This window comes from Trachurus japonicus, chromosome 14, assembly GCF_045865225.1.
Source record: "Trachurus japonicus isolate A0001 chromosome 14, Traja_1.0".
Taxonomy (NCBI): Eukaryota; Metazoa; Chordata; class Actinopteri; order Carangiformes; family Carangidae; genus Trachurus; species Trachurus japonicus.
The window spans coordinates 16,835,338-16,853,303 of NC_140920.1; the positions used below are offsets into that span (position 1 = coordinate 16,835,338).

The window sequence follows — 17,966 nt, forward strand, 5'->3', positions numbered from 1 at the left end:
CTATTCAAATAAAATATTTATTATTAAATATTTTATTATTATTAAACTAAGGGGGAAGTGAGTCACTGTGACCCTTTAAGGGTCAGTGCGTCTTTTCCATGAACCTGCAATTATTTGAGCCAAGACCAATCTGACTAAGGATCATAAATGTTATGCATTAACCAGGCAGCACGTTGAGATACCAACCAAGTAATTTCATTGAATGATGTCAGACATCAATTGTGCTCGGATACATTTTTGCCAAACTAGTAGGCTATACAAGAAAATATTAAAATAGCTGATAGCTACATTTTGGTACTGACATGAGGTCAGACTTGCTGAGAGCTTCAGCCATTGTTACATTTATGATTCAAAAAGGTTATAAAGAAGACGATGCAGTGACTATAGGAGGTCAGACAGTGACAACATTGGGTGGGCAGACTGACACTAATTTGTGAGCATGTCAGCTTTACTAGAAAGAAAGAAGTGATGGAAATCAAAGCAAAACAAGGGCACGGTATTCCACTTCTGGGGACAACTTTTGGTTAGTGAAGGAATTAAGTTGAATGCTAAAGTCAAGTTTCCTCTGGACTTGAAAGTTAGCAGCTGTTCAGGCTAATGTTGGCTAGCAATAGCAAATAGCTTCTTTAATTCAGCAACATTGCTGCCTGTATTTTTTCGCCCTAAATGAACATTTTGATTCCTCTGGTGACAGTAAATAAGACAATGAAAGCAAAACAACAACATAGAAACGCTTATTAGATCATGCATGAACACGAGTATGTGCACAAGCGTCACCGGTTTTCAAAACATTTCAGCTGATGCTTGAAAGTGAGCAAAAATAAAATGGCCTGCACCCTGAAGTCAAAGTGCCAGTTACTGATCCTGATTGATCCAACCCAAGAAATACACCCAGCTGTCGATACCTATACCTATACCTGCTTCATTGGTCAGATTTTGAGCAAAGCTGTAAAATATCCAGGTGCACTGAACGTGTGCTTGAGGCAAAGACTTTATGATGCTTCTAAGAACGGGTAAACCATGATCCTGCCATACTCTGGAAGGCAGATAATTAAAGAGAAGAGGAAGGGATCAAGGGAGCGCTGTAGGTTGAAAATGAAAATACAGATGTGGGCGTTGAAAAAAGGAAATGGATGAAAAAGGTTTAGCAAATTACAGCAAGCGTGTTGAATAAATGATTTAAATGTCACACCTTAGCCAGTGCTCACACATGATGAGTCCACTAAATAGGCCTGGAAAATTTAGCCTGGAAAGTAATTATACATAGGTTCTTTCTAGTATGGGAATAACGGATAAATTGTAATTATACCTCACTGCAAAATTTCTTCATCCAGGAAATAAAGCTATTATCAAGTCTTGAATTACATGAAACCAAAAGAGCAATTTGTAAAGAGATATTAGCCTCTTTTGAATCTTATAAAGGAGAGAATCCCTCTTGCTCAGTGCTCATCTCTCTCTTGCTGTCGAAGCACAGTTTAAGTCCCTCAGTAGTAAGTGATGGAAAGGACAAAATTGGCTATTTTCAGGACAATGACTTATTTGAAATTCAAACAACTCTTCACAGCCATCGCAGCACCTTTGAGAGGACGGGAGACAAGAGGAGTCTCTTTCATCCAACTAAACGCCTTCGAGGCGAGACTCAGCCTTGACATTAAACAACAACAGCCGTGAAACCGGCACCACTCAAAGGACTGTAATGGAGTCACTGGCTGCATTTGTCTTTGTAAGCAATATGTTTATGCTAATGCTGGGTGGCCGACTTTAATAGCGGATGTAAATGACACTCTTTGCGATAGGACACGTGCACACAGATGAGATTCTGTTGAATTAGACAGCAAACATTATTTCAACAATTCCTAGGCCTAGATGATTGGCCTGCGTATACAGTCTTTAATATTAATGGAATATGTATGATGATTTAAAATTTTCTTACCTCTTACTCCAGGAGAAATTATCCCAAGATTAAAGATTTATATTGTGATTTATACCCATTTTCTCATTTAGTGCTTCCAAATAAAAATCAAACAGAAAAACCCTTACATTTCAGTAAGTTAATTGTATTTATACTGTGCTGTAGGAGTCAGTCAATAACCTTAAAGAATGTAGGTGTTAAAATAACTTCTTGTTTGTTGGCATGAAGCACAGAAACAGATACTTCTCCAGCTCATTTTAACAAAGAAAAGTGTGCAAAAAGTTGGCAGGTTGGGGTTGTATTTTTGAGCAACTGTTCGCTTTGCCCTAATCCTCATCTTTTTCTTCCCAACAGGCAGCAAGGAAAATTAATCTGAAACCTACTGTGCTCAAAGGCGTTTGCAGCTGAGACATCTTTCCTTTCTCGCACTGCCAGTGGCACTTTGGAAACACTCACCAACTCAGCGCTCCCATCAGCATGTGCATCTGAATTTGCCACATTCAGCACGGCAACTCCCAAAACAGACAAACACACAAATGCACACACACACCCAAACCCAAAACAGCAATGCAATTCCAGGGCCTTAGTAGTATCCCTTTGCTTTTCTGATAATAAAAGAGTCCTTGGCTGCTTTTTCATTTCCAATCTCCGAGCTCTGCACTGAAAATGCCATGAAATAGACCCCCAAGCCCGACCCCTGGTGTGATATGGAATAACCTGCAGAGAATCTCAGCTGTTGAATTTGATGTTCAATGCAGGTTTTTACTGCTACTATTTCCGAAAAAGGTAGGTAAGTGGAAATGTGAATGGTTGACAATTGGAATGCTTTGCACATGCATGCATTCACTTACTATGTGGGAAAAAAGACAACAAAAAAACAAAAACAAAACAAAAACATGCAAACAGACACACAAGTACAAGCTTGAGTACTGTGTGTGGACACACAAACGGACAAGGCAGCCCAGTGGGCAGAGGGATAATGGAGGAAGAGTGTGTAAATCCCATATGTGCTTAATCCAGACACTTACAAGAGAGTGTGATTCATACACTATTACATTCGACTAATACAGCTGAGAGACGCACAGGGTGCAATCATTTCAGCAGGCATGAACTAAGTACAGAAAAAAAAATGACACCCATGAATCCTATTTATGAGGACAGCAGTGAAGAGGGTGTGAAAGGTCAGGAATAAACTCTTTGTACTTATTAGCCATTAAACACTGGTGGCTTTGCGCCACACCCATGATTTTCATGTGGGAATTTGTGTGTGTGTTTGTGTGTGTATGTGCATCACTCAGTCTGGGAATGTGTGCAAAAATAGCCAGGGTTTGCATCCGATTAATGGAGGGAATTTCTCTGCGGGACCATGGAAATCTCAAGTATATAAAGTGTTTATTATACAGAGCTTATTAGAACAGTCTTTTCTGCAGATTGCATTATTTTCTGGCTATTTCCTCACAGATAGTCTAGTGGGAGATTGATGAGGTTGTTAAAATCCCATATAACAAAACTGTTTTTTTTTTCTGTTTGGTTTACGTAATAAAGACAATTTTGGCTTGTTTTATGTTGCATTTATTGTAAAATATACCTAAAGTTACATGTTTGAAATATTTGTTTTTTAAGGAAAAGAGTTTTAACAAGTGGACTAATTTGGAGTCATTATCCTTTCTAAAACACAAGTGAAATCCTTCCCACAGGAAAGGTTTACAGTACTCTACTCGATAATTTCCATTCATTTGCTTCAAATGTTGTCAAGTGGAGTCAGTATTGTTTAATATTGTGGCTGTATAAACAATCCAGCCTTCATGTTTCATTTGTTTCGTTTCGTTCAGTAACCTTGCACTAGGCTACCTTGACAAAATACATCACCACTAAGCTACGCAAAGCAAGGGAGAGTTCATAGTTAATGACTGTGCTGTACTAAAAAAAGACTGAAAATGGCAATTGTGTTATTAGTAACGAACTTAATGCTCTTACACAAGGCCATAACAGTGAAGGATCCCACACTCACGTGACTGGGATTGTTCTTTTACCTGAAATTTAATTTGTACTGCACTAGATGAGCTGGAGGCAGTTCCAGCGAAGTACTGTACAGGAGGACCGCTGTGAAGGGCACTTGCGCAGCAGGGTGCAGGGTTGACTTTGAGAGTGTGTGGGCTGTTTTTGATGTTCTACCTTGATTTGCATCTTTTGACTCCGATAGAACAGCACAGGAAAAAAAACAACAACCATAACTCAATTTCCATGGGAAGATTCAACCCGCTCCAGGGTTTGCACTGCTCATTTTTGCATTTGAAATATAAAACGATGGCAACAGTTGCAAAAACTACCGCAGCTATTTACACTAGCCAGGTCCTTGTACCACCACTGATTTTGAAATCTGATAGAATTAACATAAATCTCTACTGTATAAATGCAAATATGCACAACAAACAATTCTGACAATGACATAAAATTAACTGCACACAAAAACACAAATATAGACATTAGAGTCTGAATTGCTCATTGAAGGGGATGCCCTCCATTGTGCATCTTGTTTTAGACAAAACAAGTCGGAAGGAAAGCTGACCATATTGTACCTATCCCACCACCTCAGCGGAAGGGTTTGTGTGTTAAGTTTAGAAATGTAAGGGAGTAAAAAAATGAATGATAGCCACAGACCATTTATCCCCAGACAAATGTTTTAGAGACTGCATTAAAACAGTTTGTGTGTGTTTGTATGTGTGTGTGTGTGTGTGTGTGTGTGTGTGTGTGTGTGTGTGTGTGTGTGTGCCTGTGCTGTGAATACACATCCTGTGCAGGAAAACACAGACATGTGAAATGTGGGACAGACGCTATGACACAACAAAGAACGCTGCATATTCAATTGACAGACATAGAAAAATGAAGAGTTCTTTCTCAGGCTGCTCTCCAACTTAAAAAAAAACAAAGAAGAAAAACAATAAAACCTGTTTACTGTGTGTTGTGCCACACACACCACTAACTTAACACAGCGAATATTCAACTGCATCTGACCAATGGCTGCCACTGTCTATCAATCTCCAACTCACCTTTCTTGTCCCCGAAAAAGAGGGTCTGCTGTGCCGGGTTTGACCACTGGAGGGAGGTGTTGTCATTATACTCCACACGGCAGGTCATGTTTGCTGTCCCACCCTCTGTCACGGTCACATTCTGAACCAGAGGGTACTGACCGCTGATGACTGCAACACAAACACATGAGAGGAAAGAGTAAGAAGAGATGTGGATGCATCGGGACGGAGAGGCGGATGCAGAGCTAGACAGAGTGAGACAGATGGTATGTCTTTATAGCTTGATTTGTAAGGTTGCTTTGTTAATTAAATTTCCTTAATAAATTTAAATTCAGCACAACAACGATCCTATAGAATTAAAGCAATGAAGGCATACTGTAAAGTAATGGGATTTTCGCCCAGCTGGTTCATAAAGACGCACAATAAAAATCAAGAAAATACTTCTCTGTCACTGAAGGAGTAAATCAGACCCCTCACTCTGCAGGACAAAGAGAACGAATCTGGTTTATGTCTTTGAGAAAAGCCTAACACCCTAATTACAAAGCAAACATTCGTGCAGGATGGCCAGTCACTACTGTGTGCTAAATTGGACCCGGACATTGAAGAAACAGGGGGCATTTAGCCTTCAGTACCAACCCTGAAACCTCAGCTACACAGGGAAGAGCAATTAAAAGCTGCTCTCCATGGACTGGTGTGCATGTGTGGATGCAGTGTGTGTGTAATTCCTGCATCGAGCAAGAGAAAGAGAGGGACAAACAGCTACTGTGATTCTGTGAGACCTAAAACTGTGTAGAGCTCCTTTTCAGCACCACGGACAGTTCATTTTTCCCCCCCTCTGAATCATCATGAGCTGCCTGGCAGTTTTCAGAACCACGGACAGCTCCCACTGTTGTATGAATGTGTGTGCGTTTTTGTGCTTTGCCGTGTGTGTATGAAAGAGGGAGGCTGAGGAAGCAAGTAAAGCAAGTAAATAATAATAACCATAAATCTATTTCTGTCCTCATCCCCAGAGGACAGGTTTTAAAGACTGTGTGAATAAAGTCTTAGGTAAGAAAGATTATTCATCCCCAGCTAACTCTCCCGTCTTAAACCAACAACCCCGCAGGAGAGGATCATAAAGACTGGAAAAAAAGAATAACATATAAGAGTAAAAATGGGAATAAGAATATTCAGAAATGAGGAGCTTTTTAAAAGCTACAGCTTCAATTTCTGTGTGATTCATCCTGATGCCTCTGTATCTGCATCTCTATTAATATATCAATCAAACGCAATACTGCAATCATCATCAGCCACGTCTGTCTATTTGGGTTTTTTGTTGTGTTAATGTTTGCACGGGGAAGACAAATAAACCTGCCCCCGCCCAAACAGCTCTCTGCAGGGTTAGCAGCTGACGCAAACCCCATCACACAGACACCTGAGGTGAAGGACATGTTGAGAGGAGAGAAGATGAGGTGAAGGAGGGAAGGAGAGTCAGAGAGAGGCAAGTCAAGGAGCACGGGTCATTTCCAGTGTTGATTAAGGCCTCCCGAGGTTAATCATGCATGTGAGAGATAGAGAGGGAAGAGGAGGGAAACGGAGGAAAAATGGATCTGCGCTATGGGAGGCTAGGAATATGTTTTATTCATGAAAGTTTTGCATGAGGCATGATCTGCCAACGATTTACCATTCTCCCGCGCCTGCCCTTGCTCTCTTTATTACTTCCTCTCTTTAAATCACTTACTTTTTCTCATTTTTCTCACTCACACAGTTGGTCGACATATAGCCCAGTGTGATACATTTTATTTCTTTTGTACTGGCCACAAAGGAAAGGTAATGCTTAACCACTGTACCGAATGTTAGCACTGAGCATTTCTTTGAGCGAGGTTCTGCACCATATGACTCGGTGTATAATTTTGGTTCATTACTGCGGTGGCTGTGTCGCTGCAAAATGCCGTTGACAAAGGAGACACTCTCGGGGATCCACTTGTTGTATTGTCAAGTCATTGCTCATCCCGGCAAATAAGAACCTGCTAGATTGTTCTGCAAATGATCTGCTTTTGAGAAACAAGGAAACACTAGATTTGAGTGATTTAATGGTTATACCAAAGTGCTGCACATGCCTCTAGGCAAAGCGGGAGCTTCCAGAATATGTTTTATTTATCCAGATTCTCCACTGAAGACAATGAAACAAGAACACAACACATTACAGCAGCATTTGATATGTTTTGAGCAATATTTCTGCACTGTTTCAGATGGGGTAAAACAGACAGAACGGGCGCTCTGGAGGAAAATCTGTTCTGCCGCTGTAAAGATTTTCTTCCAACAGTCAAAGCTCTGTGCAACAGGTGGCACACCTGAGACCCTGCATCCATCTGTTGCTGTAAGTTATGAAGACCTAACAAAAAAAAAAAAAAAAAAAAACATCCTCAAAATACAAAAAACAGAAACATTAAAGTTTCTTTTTGCCCCTATTTCCTGTTTCTTGCCTCCTCTCATCTCCAGTGCTCCCACTGTCTAAACAAAGTAACAATAGTCTGGGGATCCCGACCCTTGCCTCAGCCTGCGTCAGTGTCTGGTGCTACACATCCAGTGGGACTTAAAGGGCCAAAGGAGCCACAATGATGGTTATATTAGAACAATGCAGTGATCTGTGCGCCTAATTGGCCGGTGGAGTAGGTTCTTCCTTTCCCCCCTCTGGCCACCCAGACCTGATTTAAATGTATCTCCTGGGGAAAGGAGGCAGCTGTTCTCTACTGATTTCCATGTCTAAATTTAGGTCCTTCCCTCACTCCAGCTCTACTCTTTCTCCTACTTTCAGTTTCTTGCTCGATCTTTTCCAGTTCACATCCATTCCACTCAACTCTCCCCCCTCTCTCTCTCTCTCTCTCTGTTCCTCTCTCTCTGTCACGTTTCCTCCTCTAGTTGATCCCTGAAGGGTGGCATTTTCACTTTTCTTTGTCTCTCATTTTCATATTCTCTCTGTCTCCCGATGCTCCCCGCTCTTTCAAATTTATCTTGATCCTACCTCCTTTCTTGTGCTCAGTTGTGCTCAATCTCTCATTGAGAGCAGGGTCAGTTTAATTTCCCTCCACTTTGACTGACATGCCAGGGGTAAGCCAGGTCAACAACGTCCTCGTCTGTATGGCATTACGAAATAATGACTTAATGAAATTAGCTTTGCTTTATTTGGCTTGAATTGGATAATGTATGTCACCACAAATGGCATATGCTATAGAGTAATTCAAGACAACTATTGTGGTGCAGGTTGCAGCTGCCTCTTAACAAATAGCAAATCATTATTTCCTCTGGAGACACCAAACCAGATCACATTTTCATGCTTTAACCCTCCACACAGCTGCCCCCCTCCCCCAGATGAGCTGAATCTTAAGTTTTAATGGGACCACTCAGTACCCTCCCTCCTGCTGTACAAGCGCTGGCTGCTAATCAAGGCTGGCCGCACATTTGGACTTGTGCCTCCTCGCTGCACAAAGCACTGCATCCAATTGTTTCTCAACACACTAAACTGATGCTTTTCCCAAAAAGCGAATGCCCATGCAGCCAGTGGAGATATTCACAGGACGTAAAGTCACATCCAGACACACGGTACATGTTGCCAGAGCAAACTACTGGACAAATAATGCTGATAAGAGGATCCTGAATGCTTCGTGTCTGCTCTCTGACATGACCTTTCAAGCAAGAGCAGCTGAGTCTACTAACCTTTCTTATTTAGGCATTCAAGAAGAAGAGCAAAAAGAGAGATGCAGGGAGACAGACGGACAGCCTGGAGCTACTGACCTTTATACCGGGAGTGGAGCGCCACTGATTTATGATGTATGGCTGGGAATACAGGATTACAAAATGGATAGGGGGCAGTCGGCAGTTTTGATTAGCCGAGTCACCTTATAAGCTGGCCAAACATCAAACTCAATCAATCAATCTATCTATCTATGTATCTAAGTATCTATCTATCTATGTATCTATCTATGTATCTATGTATCTATCTATGTATGTATCTATGTATCTATGTATCTATCTATCTATGTATCTATCTATCTATGTATCTATCTATCTATCTATCTATCTATCTATCTATCTATCTATCTATCTATCTATCTATCTATCTATCTATCTATCTATCTATCTATCTATCTATCTATCTATCTATCTATCTATCTATCTATCTATCTATCTATCTATGACATGTGACACTATTGTCTTGGCCAGTTAGTGTCCATAAGGTTACACAGGTGGCCACACAGCTGGGTACTCGAGCTTCTCAGGCGGAGTGATTCTCAGGGTGGTCTAGTGATTGGAGAGACTGTACAAGGTCAAGAGTTTGATCGTCTCAAGAGCCGCTATGAATTCATCAAGCAGCCATGTATCCTGTCACGCCGTCCTTCAGCGACAAAATATATCCCTGACCTCCTTCACAGCAAACTGTTGAAAATACAAATGTACTGTAACTTCCAGCAGGCAGGGGGATTTTCTCTCTTTTTCTGGGCAAGAACCAATTTTATCTGATAATATGGAAGACAAAATGTTGTTAGTAACTTCTTGGAACAAAAGCTAACGCATCAGACAAGTGCATCATCACTCCCCTGCCCTCCCTCTGGGACTCGTCTTCCCACTGTGACAATTTTCACACGAGCTCCTTCCTTTTTCTCAGGAACATGTCACAAACACAGTCTTGTTTCTTCTCTCTTTCCCTATGACCTTTTTCACACGTTCTACCGACATGCGTCCTGAATCCACGTTGCATCTCAAATGTGATTTATCAACATTTCATAACGCTATTACACCTGGCGTGAAAAATGAGCCTCCAGTATTCACATTGAAATTAAATTGCATGTACCTGTGAAAAATAGTAATCGGCGGTGTGACAAAACTATATATCTGTCTCTTTAAACGAGAAAGCGCTGGGGGAGTTACAGCCCTGTATGTAATTTATCTTTTAAACCTCTTAAAAGCAGATAAGAAAGTGAAGTCTGGCTTGACACATGGCAACAGCAATACCCAGATATTTGCAGCTGTCATAGATCCGTTAGTCACCTGTAAGTCTGAATATGTTGTAGTGATGCTACAGTAAATGCTCTGTTGCCTTCTTGCAGTCACAATAGCTTCCCAATGAATTTGCTTATTACAGTAATAACTAAATTGAGATACTATCTGGATATCAGACTGTAATGTAGATTTTATTTTTTCTTAAAAAAAAAAAAGGAACTGTTGTCTTCTTTTGTATGCATCATTTTCTGCAGTGTTTCTAAGGTTTCTCATCAGTGCATGCTCATCAAGTGAAGAAGCAGCTCAGTCCTGTGAGATTAGTGTTGCTGCTGGTGGCACTGCAACTGTTCACAATATGAGGGAGGAGGATCACAGATAGGCTTGATCTGATCCACTTGTTTATTCAAGCAGCATGATGCCGAATCAAAAACCAACATTTTGGCTTTTGCCCTCATCAGGAGCCACGAGGAGAAATCGACTTCACAAACATCACGCGGGGCTTCCTATAGGGTAACTACAGCATTCAGTAATCAAGTCACTCTCCGTCTGTCATGCATTGTTATTCTCTTGTGCTTTTCTCATTACTGTCAAGTCAAGGCAATTTATTTATAGAGCACATTTGTAAACAACAAAAGCTGACGAAAGTGCTTTGCAGAGAGATGACGTTACGAGATCATTTGATTGATGATTACAATCAAATGAAAACAAAAAAAGATATGTGAGAGGAAGACCAAAGAGAATTAACAAAAGCATCTGGATCATCTAGATAAAATCCAGATGATTCAGCAGCTCTACTGTACAGTACACAGAGAACAAGTAAAAACAAACAAATGAAAAAACTGAATGTAAACAGTCATGTGCTAATGAAAAAGGTTATGGGTCTTTATGGGGTTGAAATTCATCGGAGGAGGTGCAAAACCATTCCACAGTTTAAGACCAACAACAGTAATACCTTAGCACTGCTGGATTTTAACTGGTCTAGAGATGTAACCTGGTGCCAGTTCACAGGGTGCTTTCAAAACAAATACAATAATCTAAATATCGGTTCTGGTAACCAGCAGGCCGCTACGAGGCAGATACGGTCTCTCTGCTTGCTACCAGTGTTACTGTAAGTCTCACTGCTGCATTTTGAACCAGCTGTGGGTGAGATAAGGACTGATTGAGAATGGCAATAATTCAGATTGAAAATTGTCAACACACAACAATGACTTGCGTTTAGCAAGAAATCTATGATTTGTTTGTTACATTTTATACTAGAATCAAAGTTAACAAAAAGTTTTCATCTTCCTCTTCATGGAAGTTACAGTAACATTTGATGACAGAGGGCCAAGTGAGGCTGAAGAGTACAACTTCAGTTTTGCTCTGGTTCAGCTGAGGGCAGCCCAGAACAGCTGGGTGTTGTCTGTGTAAAAATGCTAGGATTCTAAAAATAAAGGAATGACATAAAAGGGATATAAAAGAAGGTCTAATTTGGAGCTTTGTGGTGCTCCACAGGAGATGGATGCAGAGGAAGAGGGCACATTATCTATTCTAACAGAGCCTGATCTGTCTTCAAGGCAGGAGGCCAACTACTGTGTCGAAGGCAGTGGAGAGATCTAAAATAATTAAAATCGTGTGATTTCCTGTTATTTTCCAACTATTCAGTTGTCACCCTCAGGAGAGCAGACTGTGCCCAATGGTGCGTCCTGAAACCGGACGAGAATTTTGTCCAGGATGCTGAAATTGCTTGAGAAGGAGATGAGCTGAGAGAAAATGACTTTCTCAAGAATCTTGGATAAAAACCAGATATTTGAAACCAGCAGGTTACTGCTGGAAACAGATGGATCTAGGTTAGCCTTTTGTGATCACAGGGTGCATGACAGCATTTTAAAGAAAGATAGGACACAGTACTTGACTGGGGGGCTATTAATTACTGATATAATACTCAACAGCCCATCAGCGTGCAGCTATTTCTTAAGCAGATAGGAGGGAGTGATCTCTGAGGGATTTTTACTAGATTTTGTCTGCAGATACAGCTGAAGGGCATGCGTTTAACTCTTAAAAAAGAGAGATCAGAAAGAATCTTGGGTAATAAGCAAAGGTATGAGGTGTCTTCAGCACAGTTTGTGACATCAGGGTTGAGCCCTGATCAAACTGTGTTGTCTGGTAACCTCGGACAAGGCATCTTCCATCCAGGGAACAAGGTAGTTTAGTCAAATCAACACATAAGCAACTAATTGCTACCCAATCAAGGTATACAATGAAAAAATGCACAGTGTAATGTATTCCATTCACAGACATCATGCTGGCAGAACTGGCAATAATGCGTAATGGAACTTTTTAAGTTTACTAATCTTTAATAAACTGAACTCTCGGAGTCAGAAATATTTATATGAATCACATTATTACTATGCAAATGGTCATAAACTCTGTTATGCTTTGTGAGTCAGTTCTGGTTCTTATAACAGAAGTAATGAAATGTTCTATTTGTCTGCTTTGTTCCATTTGAGCTTGTGAGTGAACTGTATGTTAATTTTCACGCTTGTGTGTGCGTGAGTGCCTGCATGTGCGTGCATGCGTGTGTGTATGCAGGCACACTTCCAATCTAAACTCGCTCTTCTGACAGTGATAAGATTCCTGCTGTGAGCAAATTGAATGCAACCCCAGCAGAGGGTGGAGATACCTTTGTATTCAGTGCTCGTGTACAACCACCTCAGGACAGTCATTTCTGATCTGGAGATATGAAATTAATTAACCGGCACCAGAGAAGCTGTCTATGGCAGTGCTGTTGTCATTTACATACAGTAATTAGACTGGGCAGCTGTTGGTGCTGCCATCACAAATTTGACGTCCAACGCAACCCCAGGAGTCAGATCAACAAAATATCACCTACTTCCTCTGCAGTGCTATGAGGAGTTGTTTAAGTGTGGTGTGGAGTGACCAACGAAGGACAGTTTGGTATAACCACAAGCTGTCAGGGGGGACAGTGAAGTCTTTCTGGCATGTTTTTGAGATTGGGGAAGATGTTTCCAGTAGCATGTGGGGTGTGAAAGGTGTTAAGAGGTGTTGTTAAAGGTACTACCAAAATATCAAGAAAATAATTTCTCCTTTCGTACTGTAGCACCTTCTTGGGTGTACAAAGCTCTACAGGAAAAAGACTTTCTCACTCGCTTTCTTTCTTTCTTTTTTTATTGCTGAGGAAAAACTGCCATAGTTGAACTTCTGCTCAATGTTTCTTTTCAGAAACCAATTCTATATATCATCGCTTATATAAACCCACACACTAATTTCAAATTGGTGACCAGACATGCTCCCAGACACCATTATCATTTGTGCAGTATTCCTGCCCTTGATTCAGCCACATCAATTTAAAGGGCAGAGATATAAACCTCTGCCCATTCTCTGTGTGTAAGCTGTCTGAGTTCACGCTCGCCCGGTCCAAAATGACCAGGGATCTCACTATCCTTTCTGAGCCAAGGGCAGACATCTCATGGTTTTATGACAGAGGTAAACCTGGCCTTCATAAATACTTCATGCACTATTTTCTTCCAGCTGGCAAAAGCAAGCAGAAGAAGCTGAGAGCAAAGTTGAGTTAGGTAAGGACAGAAGTACACATTTTGACAGTTAAGTGAAAGCAAGAGGGAAGACGGAGTGGAGTAAACAACTAAGGAAAGTGGATAAACAATATAACTATGTCTCAGACACATTCCATCTCACCAAAGAGGTCTTGTTTCTCACATAGTTGCAGATGTTGAGGAGATATGTGAGAAGCAGTCCTGATTTATGCATAAAAAGTAAGCATAGTGTGTGTGTGTGTGTGTGTGTGTGTGTGTGTGTGTGTGTGTGTTTACTTCTTTGTACATACTGTAATTACTTGTGCATCTGCTTTGTGCAAGTGCAGATTGTGTGTGTTTGCATATGCGTTGTGTGTTTTACCAAGTAAAAGTGCAATGTACACTGTATTATTTTCAGTTCATCCTCAGAAATAGCAAAAAATCTGGTTGCTTCCCTTTAAACGTGAAGACAAGCCAATTGCAAAGCATTATTAGCAGTCATTCCCGCACTTGCTGGCTTAGCAAGTTATGTAAAGTAAATGTCATAAAATCTTAAGAGCAGGGAGATCAGATTTATTGTGGCAACTGAAATTCTCAAAGTTTGTCAAAATGATGAGGAGAAGTGTGCGTGACTGTTTCCTCTTTTCATCACAGAAATCTATTCATTTCTTCTGCTTTCATACGGGGTGAAAGAGGGATGATCTCAGGCAAGGGTGGCATTCACAAGGGAAATCAGACTAATCAGTGCTGCCACCAAAAACTCCCAAATTCCCAGAATCAACATGACATAGTGTGATTTTCTAATGTGTGGTGATGTGTTGACAGATACTGTTCATTTAGGAGTCATCTGGGGAAATGCTTCTTGCCCCCGGGGGGATCTGCCAGATTCAATGAGCAGAAAGTGCTAGTTTAAAAAAAAACGGCTTTTATCATTTGGCTCGTGTGTCAGACTTACTGTGCCGCGATGCTCTTTTACCACAGCTTCCAGTCAGGGCCCACAGTGGCAGGTTTGACACTGAAGATCTCGTCACAAAGCTAAGCTCAGACTGGTCTAACCCACAGAGCACATCTGAGTACAAAACTTGTGGAACAAAAAGTCGTGGACTGTATATTTTCAAATGGCATCCCTTTATTCCTGCTTTTTTTCAGTCTACCAGTTCCAGAGAGAGACTATGGTTAAAAATAGATGAATACAGTAGACAGTAGGCTAATCTCTTGAAGCAGAGCTGTGAAAGATGTGAGGTAAAGATACTGCATGAGGTGAAAGTGCATGTCAATGTTCTGCAAGAGGTTGGCCATTGTTTCTTGGTGTGACACAGCTCACGGAGACATTTGAGGTGAACCATGACACGCATTTATATATTATATTTTTCCTTACACCATCCCTGACTCATATTGCAGTCAAAGACAGACATAATAAACCTTTTTTTTTTTTTAGATTTAGAGTCAGTAACGCTTTTGATGATATCACAGTCTCCAGTGTACAATGCGAACAACATTATCATGAATTCTCTTGTAAGAATACCAGTGAAGTGATTGAGTTATAGCTGTACATTCAAGAGTAGGCTGCACTCAGGAAGACTGGTACTGCCAGAATGTAAACAAATAATAATCAGCTAAATAAAGCCTTCACAGAAGCCATGCCAACATTATACTGTTATCCTGTTTACATCCCAAAAAGGGTTTCCCCATTCTGATTTGATGCAGATGACATGGTTATTATAAATGATCACAACACCATGGGAAGATCTTTCCTATCTCTTCCCATATGATGTGAACATGATTTTGCTTCTATGCAAAGTCCCGCAGTCTCTTAACAGGGTTTGAGAGCCCCTTATTCAAAGGGCTATTTGCAATATACTGTACAAGTAGTATACAACCAGGTACTTCAGCCACAGCACATACGTACATAGTGCAACACAACACTCAAATCTAATTGATTAATAACTAAAGAGGATTAAATTTGATAGTGATTTCGAAGACATAGGTTACAGTAAAGGTAGGCTAGCTACAATCTGTGTTCAACACACACACACACACACACGCACACACGCACGCACAACCCCACCCACCCACACACACACTGTGCATCTGTGTGTTGTGTTTTAACGAGGTCCTTCTTCATGCTCATTTGCATCCCCGACAGTGACGCCATTACATTGTCACATTTTCTAAAAATACCCTTGATTTAATAATAACCTGATTTAATAGGAAGGGGGGAGGAGGAGGGAAATGGAGGCAGTATTGTGAGGAGAGGACAGGGCTTTGACATGAGCAACATACCAAATCTATCACCCTACAACAGGCAGCCTATGGAAATGACAAACCTTGCTTCAAGCTGTTGAAAATGCAGTATGTTCGCTTTGCTGTTGTGTGTTTGTACAAAAGAAACTGTTTTATCACAACAGACCATTGCTACCCACTAATCCCCATGGTAAATGTCACTATTTTTAAATAAAGTCCGCTGAAAAAGATGCACCACATGGAGAAGTACTGGAGTGAGAGAGAGAGAGAGAGAGAGAGAGAGAGAGAGAGAGAGAGAGAGAGAGAGAGAGAGAGAAAAAGGGAGCTCATAAGCAACAAACAATGAAAGAACGCGGGATGTCTTTTGACTCTCCTGCATGAGCATGTGCTGAAAGGTTTTCTGAACAGAATTAACTGGAAATAGCTTTTCTTTTTTTTCCTAGATGGGCTTGATTTGCATTTACATTTCAGCATGTATTGTTATTGTACAATTGTATTCAAGAAATACTGTGACATACAGTAATTACAATCAGCCAAATATTCCTTAATGCAATTTGATTTGCACATATGGCTTGTTTCTTTTGTGTGCCCCCCCTTGAGCTGCCGCTTATACTCTCATTTCCCTTATTATCACATCACTGCTCAGGAAGTGACTGTATTTGAGACCTGTGCCTCTGGAATCATTATCCAAAGACGGTAACTAAACAGAAGGAGATTATAGCCGTTGACTAAATTCTTAGTTTTTGAGAGGCATATTTACTGAAGCACACAGCTGAATATAATCAGGTTATCTCCTCTCAAATAAACACTCTGCCTCTCCTCTCTGACACTCTCTGATCCATAATCCATCCTCCAGTTACACACTGCCATCTTGCCGACACAGAGAGTGATGGAGAAGATTGTGATCACTGTAATTCACTGCCATCTTTCCAGTGTCTGCCAATGGGAAAGGGCAATATAACGCAATTAAATACCCGCTTATTAATCTCATGACCTTGGACTGTTCTCTTCAGTGTTTATGAGTTTTAATAATTCAATAGCAAATAGAAAAAAAAAGAAAAAACAACCACAGATATTGACACTCAGATGAGCTTCATGGTTTGGTATTGCTACCATTTCAAAAGCAGAAAAAGCTTTCTAATCCCATGCAGAGCCATGTTTACGGCCGTAATGACAAATAAACAGTGCGTAATGCAGTGCAGTGTTTCAAAAAAAAAAAAAAAAAGCAATAAAATGCTATTTAAGCAAAGCAGCGGGTTTGAAAGCCAAATGAAATTCGGACTGTATGACAAAACCTTAAGGAAAAAAAAAAAATAAAATTCCTGACCTTTCACAACAGTGTAACAATTTGGGAGAAATGCAAACAGCAACAGAAAAAGGGCATACTGTAGAAGCAAATAAAGCAAAGCAGCAGCCAAATCTGTTTGTTTGTTTTTTTGTCTCTCTCATACTACAGTAGATGTTGTAAGGCTGAGGCAAAGCAGGAGACAAACGCAGCCACAACTCACCTCGACCTTTGCCTTTTGAAGCCACCACTGGAATCCCCAAAGTAGACAGGAGGGGTTGGATGGACAGCAAGAGAGGCAGAAGCCAGAAAAAACAGAGAGAAGAGAGGACAAAGACAGAAGACAGAGTAGCTCATTAGATAAGCGTAGAGAGAACAGTGTGCCTGTGTGTGCTGTACGTATGGAGGAGCAGTATAGTCTTTATCTTGAATGTCAATCACGGGGGTGCTCAAACACCTCGATCGTTCAACCCTGAAAGAGATTGTCCCGATTTGGCTCATCAGCAAATTGAGACCTCACAGCGTTGCACCTTTTAATTAGTCACGTCACATCATCTGGATCAGGCAAGGAAGCTCGTTTCTTTCTAATGAGCTTGCAAGACCCATAAGGATATGGACATACTGTAGATATCATGTGCTTGATTAGTGAATGCTGTGCTTCATTTGATTTCCTGTTGGAAATGACAAGACTACAGTAGTTGGTGCCTATACTGAGCCCGTTTTATGTGGGTGTACAGGAAGTGATGTGTGTGTGTGTGTGTGCTCAGGAGAGACTACAGTCATGCATGCAAACACTGGCACACTATCATATTAGGCCGTGAATGACAGCACTGTAATCAGCAAGGAGACGCACAGACAGGAGTGTCGTCTAGCAGAGAATATGCTCTGATATGGGCGGTTTCAGTTAGCAGCTTGCTGAAAACCATATAGGCCAAAAATATATATAGATATTTATATGTATATGTATTTATATATAGTCATGT

General features: G+C 40.8%; 1 protein-coding gene across 6 annotated transcripts in view; it reads right to left on the bottom strand.

Annotated features, from left to right (window-relative positions):
* Window positions 1–17,966, bottom strand: part of LOC146974610 (cell adhesion molecule 2-like) — a 196,883-nt gene that overhangs the window by 39,868 nt on the left and 139,049 nt on the right. For 3 of the 6 annotated variants that reach the window (XM_085798144.1, XM_085798140.1, XM_085798141.1), the window contains exons 2-3: window positions 17,207–17,233; window positions 4,963–5,112 (exon numbers count right to left, since the gene is read on the bottom strand). In XM_085798144.1, coding sequence (XP_085654270.1) covers window positions 4,963–5,112; window positions 17,207–17,233 — 177 coding nt within the window. The remainder of the gene's footprint in view (window positions 1–4,962; window positions 5,113–17,206; window positions 17,234–17,966) is intronic. The other 3 variants (XM_085798146.1, XM_085798143.1, XM_085798142.1) reach the window with 1 other exon arrangement.